The following is a 10,187-nucleotide window of genomic DNA, read 5'->3' as shown; positions in this document are numbered from 1 at the left end:
GATATGAATAATTTTGCCTGGGAACGGCAACCATACTGTGCAGACATCACAAAGACGAATGGAGGACACGCACTTTTCATTAGTAAGCAAAAGTTTCAGCAGCCCAGAAAGTGGCAGTGCGTYTGTATGAGAAAGAGTATGTTCAGGCCCACTATCTTGGAAATGCCAACCTCCGATATTTATAACAAGCGACTCCATAGCTACATAACTGACATATTTATTGCATAATAAAGTTACATTTTCCTTTTTATTGACTGCGAGTCATTTTAAATCATCATCAGGAATCCCACTGTATCATAAAACARAAATGGAACATTTTCATATAAGTTGTATAAAGGAAGATCACTTCATGTACTCAAACACAAGTGGCATCGTTTTATAATAAGGAAAATACTCATTCATAAATGGGAAAACTAAGATCAATATAATCAAGGTCTGGGTCCTTGTAGAGAGCAAAGCCATCTGTCAAGAGGTTGAATCAAATCAACCTAACTGATTCAGATTGATCACTCACAAACCAAGGACATTAAAGGGTGGATACGCGCACAAACACAAGACACAGAAGGTGGACTTGACTGTACACACATTTCATGCACACAGACTGAAATTAAACCGTAACCATCGATTTGGCCATTTGTTCCTTCGGTCCTTCAGGTGCAAACAAACGATGCACATGTCATAGGGGACTTGAGTAAGATGCCCCAAAGCTAGCTAAGTGCATTTCATTTGAGGCTTTATCAAAAATATGTAGTTACAGATTCTCTTTCAGCTAAATTAAGAGCATACAGAGCTGTCAGGCTACCCTTTAGCTCGTTATTGCTAATTAGTCCTAGGTGAGTACTTAGCTGCACATTCTTCTAAGTTTTGTGTAAGATGCTCTTCTGACTTCAAAATAAGAGCGTGATAATTGGCACTTTCCTCGCTGTACATTAAATGCTACCCAATCAACGGTCATCAAGATGTTCCAAGAGAAAGAATCAGACGTAATGAGAGCAAGGTAAAAAAAAAAGAGTTAATTCTTTAATAAAAAATACATTTATASATTTGAGATRGGCAGCATTAACTTGCATTTGCCCTCTTGCACAATTCCGAACACCCAGGGGGAAGGGGGAAAATCTACTGTACAACCATGTGAAAATAAAACACTTTCTGGGAAAGTACATTGGTACAGGTATGTCGGATTGAACTAACAAACCAACAAAAAGGTAATACAACAATAAAACATTTAAAAAAAACATGAACAGGAGAACATTGATTTGGGTAATAATACCACAATGTCGCTTCAGTCCTTCTACAACTACAGCAGCTTGGTATCAAATATATCAACGGTGTAAGACATGGGGACAGGGTTGCCTTACGGTGACATCATCAGATGGCGCCACTAAACATTTMGAACTACAACATGGATTTTGATGTATATCAAGGAGTTCACAGCAATGGAAGCATTCTCTTTTTGTCACGGCTGGATGGCCTTGACTGTTTGGAAGAGGATAAATATTATTGCGTACAGAAAAAGTTCAARAATGGCTGTGTTCCAAACCAAAAATGTGTACCCTTTACCGCAGCCCTTTGAGGATTGGCTTGCATAAATCTTTAGGGGAGGATAGGTAAGACAGATCGCTTCACTCTATTAAACCATGCGTTAGGCTATGTGGCGTACTGTCAAATTGATTTAACACATCCAGACCTTATCTGCGAGGGCAAACGACTGAAAGAACAGGGCAAAAGGAGACAAAGTTTGAGTTTGGAACATGAGCAAAGTGTTTATGAGACAGTACACTGTGTTCACAAACAGACACTGGAGAATGTCTAGACAGTCTGTTTCACACACAGAGACAGGCACAAACCCAGTCGAACGTCCAAATTGGTACAGTGACTACAGAAAGACTGGGGAAAGACCAGCCTGCAAGCCCGCTACACTGGTAGGAGTGGTCTACTAGGAGTCTGCTAGTTTAACCGTGTTGGTCTGTGCTGGAATTTTAACTGATTTGAGGTCAGTTACAGGCCTTCTCAGGTAAGACTTATTTACATATTGGAATCAACTATAAAAGATCTTAATGTTCAAAAACATKATTTGAATCGTAACACACAGAAAACCAACAGGTTGCGTGCAACCATTCCAGAATCTCTGCTCCACTGGTCTACGATGAATACAGAGGATAGCACAGTATAGAAAATACATCGAAAACAGACACTCACATTTTACAATACAGTTTGCTCTAGGTTTTGAGAGGTCTGCATACTTTATTGGCCGAGTCTAATCCAGTATTGTGACATTTTGGATCTTGCATGTGCTTGATGTGCGTAACCAACTAGGGCCAGTACTGACATTTCTTCCCCTCAGAATTCTCTGCAACCTATGGGTGCCGACTAAAGGTTTTAGCTCCTAATAGTCGAGGTAAAGACTAGTTACGAGGGGTATCGTCTCTGCTCGGGGGAATCTTTGTCCTGGAGCAGTGGCAACGTTGTTAATTAATTATTTAAGTATCAATGTGCTTTGAATATAAGCAAGCCAGTGTGCCATTTTCAACAGTAGTTTTGTGTGGGGAAAGTGCTTAGAGTAGATAGTGAGGGAGCACAAAAAAAAGAGTCAGGTGTCAAATAGTTCTGTACACCAGTAGGGAACGATTAAATGGACATTTGGAGTGGATCAAATTAATAGCCACAAGTGAACTCAATTCAGGGGGAGCACATTCTAACATAAACGGCTTAACTGATCAAATGAAAATAAAACATCTCAAGAGAGTTGAACGTTTTCAATATGTCCCCATTTTTTCAAACGACCGGTTCAAAAGCWAAATATATGAAAGAACAGAGAACTAAAAACAAAAAACACCAACTTTCAGCGCATATTCGCTGAAAATATATAAACTCAAAACATCTGAACTCTTCTTATATATAATATATATAATATACTGTATGTGTGCATAAAAAWGTAATTCCTCTCCTTAATATAAATCAAATAGAACTCTGTAGAACAGAACATAAAAGAAGGAGTCGACTTAAACGTGGACCAGCTGCATATTGTTTAGTTCTCTTTAATGTTCGTTCTCTCCTTCCAGGTGGSCTTTTTGAACTTTGACCTCTGCTGAAACGCAGTAGAGCACCTTGGGAGGCCTGGGAAGGCGGGCATTGCAGCAGAAAGATGCTGACAACCCGAAAACAAAGTCCCTATCCAAACCGAGGAGCCTAATACAGCACACATACTGTAGGGGTGTAGGGGAGTGCTTTGGCAGAGGAGAGGTCTACTCTTTTTCTATGGTACTGCAGTTTCTGTTGATTTTCAAAGGGATGCAACACAAACCTGATTCATATAAGTTAGTAATAACACAAGGGTGAATCTAAGTTGGTCAAAGGTCTATTGTGGCAGTGATATAACTGAATTGGYTAGACCAGCACCAACATAGAGGACATTTTTCCTTCAGTGCTGAGCTATAGGTAAGGGACCAGCAGACAACATGGTCCCTTCAAGAGTATGGTTCCACTCCCTGCATTCTAAGCAGACTTCCGCTCCTATTCGGTGTTAGTGCGGGTTAGCCTCCAGGTCCTCAGTGTGGGGAAGACTGCATATTGGATGCATCTGGCAAATCGTAACGGAGAGACGGGAGCAGACTCCGCCCCTTCAAAGACCGCTGATGAATGAAAAGAGTTCTGAACGGACTTAGCCGTTGCTCCTCGTGACATCGGTCACCGCCTGCAATCGGAGGAGAGGTTTATTTAGATGTTTCGAAAACAAATCAAAGTAAATTCACAATTCCATCTAGTTCTTTTGGTGCTAGATTAACGTGAGTCAATACTGTCYAAGTTGTGGATAGACAGAGTATATCAGAGGTTATAGGGCTGGACCAAGCAGCAACACACAACTAACTGATTCTTGATTAGTAGAATCAGTGTCTTYCACAAACCTGAATAAAACTGACTGAAATGGGGACTACCTTGACTTGTCCAATAAGAAAAGTTCATTTACATTTTTAATTGAAAAACATTTTGTAACAGTGAGTGTGCCCTACTGAATATGTCCCAGTTGTATGCCTGCTTGTCTGGAGCAAAAGCCTGCACCCGCAGGGTTAGGTTCTCCTAAATTCTCTAAGTTCCATGGGGTCCCTATTTTACCTTTGCCGGACGGAGCCGTAGGAGTCCAGGAGCTGAGTGCTGGCCACCTCCAGGTTCCAGTCATACATCTCCAGCACCTTGAGACACTCCGCCCTGGTCTTCAGGCCAAGACAGAACAGCTGCTCAACCTGAGAGCAACAGGATCAGTTACAACTCACCATCGGAACTTATGTATCCGTCATCAGATATTTCAATCCCGTTTTTAAGCTAGTGCTGTTCTATTTGCACAACGTCCTAAAGAAAAATGAAGTCACACAATCTACATAAACTGCCTGTTTATAAATCATTGAGAGTTTATATTGCATGTGAATATTTTTTCACAAGTTTACTATTCCGTTAGTCAGCAACTCTCCAACTGTGGGTCAACTCATGCTTTTTTACACACAACTTCCTAAGGCTCAGATCTAATTATTTACTCTTGATTTATAGAAGGTTAACTAAGGCTGTGCAATTAAGGTGGATGTGCAACCAGGCCAACGAAGTACAGCTCAATAGTGTGGCACGGTAATAGTGTACTACCGCCAAGGGCCCCTACCTTGAGGTAGTGCACAGCTTTCTGCACGTTCCAGTTGTGGTTCTGGAGGGCTGTCTGACACTCCTCTATAGTCACTCCATGGACCGCCTCCTGCACCTGTGGATGCCACACAAACAACAAATTAGGTCAATGTTGCTGCTACACTGACCAATCAGCTCGGCAGACCTCTGCTGTCAATCAAAACAACATAAACAAAAACTTTTCAAAAGAGTAATACACTTTTGCTTTTTTGAGTGTCTGTCATTCTTTTGGTGTGAGTGGCTACATTACGTTTCTCTACCCTTATCCCGAAGTGTGCACTCACACACTCCCCCTCGTGGATTTAAAAGAAATAGACTGGTGTGAGGAATATGGTTGAAAGTGTCTGCAGCCATCATTGCACCAATCCAATGCTCTTAAATGCAGGAGGGGGTAAATGAGTGCACACTTTTGGAGAAGGGTAGTGAATCAGATTGCAGTGAGTGAGTAAATTCTATAATGAGAGTGAGTGCTTCAATCTGGGATGCACGGTATATCGGTGAACATATCYGCGTTTGGGTCTTAGCGTGTCAAGAAAGATACACGTCAAATAACACTATTTTACAATAACACTATTTGACACGTCAAATAACACAGTTCTATTATAGAATGTTGTGTGTTCTGAATTTGCACGTGCAAGCCAAGTGCCACCACTACTATCTGTAGCACTGTCAAAGCTGTACAAAAAAGTCTGCAAACAAGCAACCACCGGCCACGAACGACGTGTTTACAATACCGCGTTGGTAATAAACCATTATTTGTTCGACCGCAACTTCTGGGGTAGCTAGCTAGCTTGGTACCTAGCTAGCACCAATACAACCAGCCTGAAAACAATGACTAGTGAAAATGACTGCAGTTTCTAATGTTCTTAGCAATGATTTAGGACTCCTTGTGAGTAAGTATTAGCTAGGTAGCCACTTGTTGTTCGCCTACTGGAATTGAACRTCAGTTCATGAAAATAAATAGCTAGCCAGCTACTTAAGCCTGTTGCCCAAAGCTAACGTTATAAGCAGCCAGCTAGCTTCATCTGGCTAGTGAGGCTCGTCRGGACCGTGTTGTGAAGCTAGCCACAAMAAGGATTAGGCACAAGTGGAATTTGCGGTTTGCCTTCAAAATAAAAGTCCCTATTTGAACGTGATGCAGAATCTTACAYTAGGTGCCATATTTACACTAGATAATGTGAAGCAATGAAATGGGGTATCAGTCTACTCGCTGACACCCACAGAACACAACTGCGAAAAGTTTACGCAAATATTATCGTTGTAGCGCTTATCGCGGGACTGACTGAAATCACCACCCCAGTCAGCCTATTGTGTGTATTGACATTCATATTGCACTGTACAGCCTTACCTAAGGATTGGGGATCAATGAAATGGGGTATGTCTACTCAATACCAAAGATATTTTTTTCCCAACATCCTCCTCAGGGTATCAGACTCCAAAACATTCACACAGTATTGTTTTTCCTCGGGAATAGTGTTCAATACAAAGGTTGACAATAAAAGTGGCTCAATTTACAGTTGTTTCAGAGTCCCGCAATAAGAGCTACGACGCTAATGTTCTCTGGGTGTCACGGAGTAGACTGATACCTATGGATTGTGGATCAATGACATGGGGTAAGGCTGTACAGTGAAATAAGTATGCCCCCAATGCAATTCTAAAGTATAATGCATCCAGTGTGATTTCAACAGAATTTTGTCAAATTAATAAATTGTCTTGTTGATTTGATATAAAAACATTCCAACCTCATTTAGCATGATCTATTCAATTATGGCATAATTCTACTATTTGTATTAATTTGCATCACTGTCAAATACATACTTTTATTTTGAAAGCTAACCGCAAAGTCCACTATTGTGGCTAATCCTTATTGTGGCTAGCTTCACATAGATGGGTCTGACCACCATTAATCAAATAAGAACTGTCTTATAAATTAGGGTTATTTTAGATGATGACACCTAGCTATATATTAAGCTAGCTAAATATAGCTACCGGAACAGATTATTTCGTTTTGCTATGTTTTTGGGGAAGAACATTGTTGGCATCCATGAACTAGCTAGCTTTTTTTTTTWATGACCAACGAGACAACTTTACCAGCATCATAGCATACGTATCGATTAATCGTTGCGAATTTGAAATACGAGTGATAGTGTAATCAATGTGTAATAACTATTAAAAAATGTATGATGTTATTATTATGTTATTAACAAAATAACTTTTTGGTCAGTGTGGTGGTCAGCCTAGTTATTTAACTAGGCAAATCAGTTAAGAACAAATTCTTATTTACAATGACGGCCTACCTCGGCCAAACCCGGACGACGCTGGGCCAATTGTGCGCCGCCCTATGAGACTTCCAATCACGGCCGTATGTGATACAGCCTGGATTCGAACCAGGGACTGTAGTGACGCCTCTTGTACTGAGATGCAGTGCCTTAGACCGCTGCGTCCATGTGTGTGTGTGTTAACTATTTAACTGTACTAGAACGCTTCAAATTCCGCTTTTTTTAAATATCGGTTATCGGTATCGTTTTTTGAGGCGTAAGGAAAATATTGGATATCGATATTGGTCAAAAATGTCATAGCGGTGCATCACTAGCTTTAATGAGTGAGTGACTGACAGACTGCTTTAATCCCGACTCCCTATTGATCCTTTTCCAAGACCTTTTGCACAGTATATCCATCACCCAAGTGGTCTCTGTGCACAAATGATATATTTGGTTGTTATACATCAATTGCAATTTGGTTACAGTTTGTAATATTGAATTTCAGTTTAGTGAGGAAGCAACCAATCCACCAGTAAGGAGTAGATGCAAGCAAGCAAGCAAACAAAACAGTAAGCACACAAAGTGCCTAAACATGAGTTAGTGTTATGTAAAGACTGGTCAAGAATTGCCTTCTGTTGCCTCCTCCTGTTCAATGAGGGCACACACAACAACAAAACAACGGCTGTGTCTGAAATGGCACTCTATTCCCTATAATATACAGTATTCATACGCCTTGACTTATTCCACATTTTGTTGTGTTACAGACTAAATTCAAAATTGCTTAAATAGATTTTTTCTCACCCATCTACACACAATACAAAGTGAAAACATGTTTTTAGAAATGTTTGCAAATTTAAGTATTCACACCCCGGAGTCAATACTTAGTAGAACCAACACCTGGATTGTGCAAAATATGCCTATTTTTCATTTCAAATTTCTTCAAGATCTGTCAAATTGGTTGTTGATCATTGCTAGACATTTTCAGGTCTTGCCATAGATTTTCAAGTAGATTTATGTCAAAACTGTAACTCAGCCACTGTAACTTGGTAAGAAACTCGTGTAGATTTGGCCTTGTGTTTTAGGTTATTGGCATACTGAAAGATGAATCATCTCCCAGTGTCTGGTGAATCAGGTTTTCCTCTAGGATTTTGCTTGTGCTTATAAGGTGGGTCCTCATTTAAAAGTTGCGTCATACAGCAGCACAGCTTGCGGGATGCTGCGGAATGTTATGGCATGTTAGCGTGCATGAAGTCATAGTATTTTACGGTCAACCATTGTTGCCATTAATGCTAGTTCGACCACCAGAGGGGATCTTGGAGGGCGTCTTCATGAAGCCTGTTGGTGCTTGCTTACTTTTCCAAATAATCCAACAGAGGTCCATGCAGGTCAGATGCTTTGATTGTTATACCCTATCCGAAAGAGCATATGCCAAGGTTTTTCATGAACCTAGTTTTGCCAAACACAAGTTGTTTTACAGATGGTCTCTCTTTCAAAATATAATGTTTTCATAGAATAACCACAGCTTACTGATTACAATCAGCAAATACAGATTTGGGGAAAATATCCTTTCTATTGTATTCTGTTATATTCCATCATGTTCATATTGTAAAAGGGCTGGGGAATATAAGCATGTGATGTCTGCTAAATTAACAAGTTAAATTCATTGACATTGCGCAGCCATAGCCTCAGCTACTATAGCACAGATAAATACATGCCATTCTGTTATTTTTAAATAAATTGTATAAGTACCATTTTTTTTWATGACCTCCGAATACAAAAAAAAMGATTTCTTTGTGATTGTGTATATTAAATAGATTTATTAGACTGGCGGCTATTGGTAGGCTACTCATCGAGTCCCGTCTATTCTACTGTTAATATCCATATTGCGCAGTAGACCTTCATGGCGCTTGGAGGATGAAATGCTCAAGTTTTAGTCTTGTATCATATTTATCTCTATGTAGGCCTACTGCTAGAGTGGAAAATATAAATATTTAGGAAATGTCAGGGACAGGTGGGTTCAAGGTTTTTATTAAAATGAAGTTATTGAAATGACATGGAGCTGTAGGCCTAAGAGTCCTGTTTACTGTAGCCGTTTTAATGTAACTTACTTATTGGCATAAAGGCCATATACAGTATATCAATCAAATCATTCATTTGTGCACGTCGTCGCACAGCACACAAGTCATCCATGTCTTTAAATACAGTCAAGCATTTTAGTTATAAAATAAAATAAAAAAGGGAGCCTTGAATAAACCACAACGTCGGGTAAAGCGAATGAATTCACAAATGCATTTGACTGTTTGTATATTGGCTGTACGAGACTTTAAAACGGTTTTTGTTAGAACAGACCATATGGGATCGATTATCCATTAGTTTGCAAATTATTATTGTATTGTTTTGTTGTTTATACTGTTAGAAATGTTGCTTAATTCAATTGATTAATATTWTGGTGTTTCTATTCCAAGAAAAACWAAAATACATTTTACAGTAGCCTATGTAGYCCTCATGGTTTRCGTTAAYAAAATATGGCGCTGTACAACGTGACCGGTTGGGAGTAGGCCTAGGCTARTAAGCGACAGAGTGAAGAGCAAAATAATCCTAACATTTCCACAGCCTAATTGTAGGCTAAKCAATATCCAAATGGAGATGTAGTGAAAATAAAAAATCGGATTGATTTATCAAGACCAGTCCCCATGCTTGTCTCAAAGCAGCACCAACCAGTGCTGAAATAGTTGACCACATGCGGGTAGGCTATWYCTTCATATCCTATTATAACAATTGGATGACTTTGGGTGTTTCAGTCAYCAACAATTTGTTGCCTTCAATTGCATTAGCCTACTTTTTTCAAATATTTCCATCATTCAGTGATATTTATTCCCATAGTAATTAGGTTAATATAGGTTAATTAAATAATCAAAAGGAAAAATMTGATTATCTATTAGCCTAGTGGATATTTTAGGCATATCATGTGAGTTAGGCCTCATTTCAAATCATTGTCAAAAGCGCAAGAGATACTGTTGCATGACAAACAAATGCTGTTAGATTACAATATTATATTTCTGCCCATTTGGAACAGTGTAAACAACACAAAATAACTGAAATAATACCAGATAGTCTGTTCTAATGAGATTTTTTTTWAAAGCCTTTAATACAGAAAAGCAACAAATAAAAACAGACGGACTTGTGAAATTGCTTTATCCAACATTTTGCAGTTGCATGAGGCTTGGTGATCACCAGAATCACTAGGATATTAAAAAC

At 39.4% G+C, this 10,187-nt stretch overlaps 1 protein-coding gene across 2 annotated transcripts in view; it reads right to left on the bottom strand.

Moving 5' to 3' along the window:
- Positions 1-998: 998 nt before the first annotated feature.
- The window catches only part of tnk2b (tyrosine kinase, non-receptor, 2b), a 68,990-nt gene continuing 59,801 nt past the window's right edge, over positions 999-10,187 (bottom strand). For both annotated transcript variants that reach the window (XM_070436821.1, XM_024134758.2), the window contains 3 exons: positions 4,649-4,744; positions 4,114-4,241; positions 999-3,694 (listed from right to left, as the gene is read on the bottom strand). In XM_070436821.1, coding sequence (XP_070292922.1) covers positions 3,688-3,694; positions 4,114-4,241; positions 4,649-4,744 — 231 coding nt within the window. In that variant the 3' untranslated portion in view covers positions 999-3,687. The remainder of the gene's footprint in view (positions 3,695-4,113; positions 4,242-4,648; positions 4,745-10,187) is intronic.

The sequence above is a fragment of the Salvelinus sp. IW2-2015 genome, linkage group LG32 (assembly GCF_002910315.2).
Source record: "Salvelinus sp. IW2-2015 linkage group LG32, ASM291031v2, whole genome shotgun sequence".
In the NCBI taxonomy this organism is placed as follows: Eukaryota; Metazoa; Chordata; class Actinopteri; order Salmoniformes; family Salmonidae; genus Salvelinus; species Salvelinus sp. IW2-2015.
Note: the sequence above shows the minus strand (reverse complement) of the source record. Positions and strands in the feature narration are given on the sequence as shown.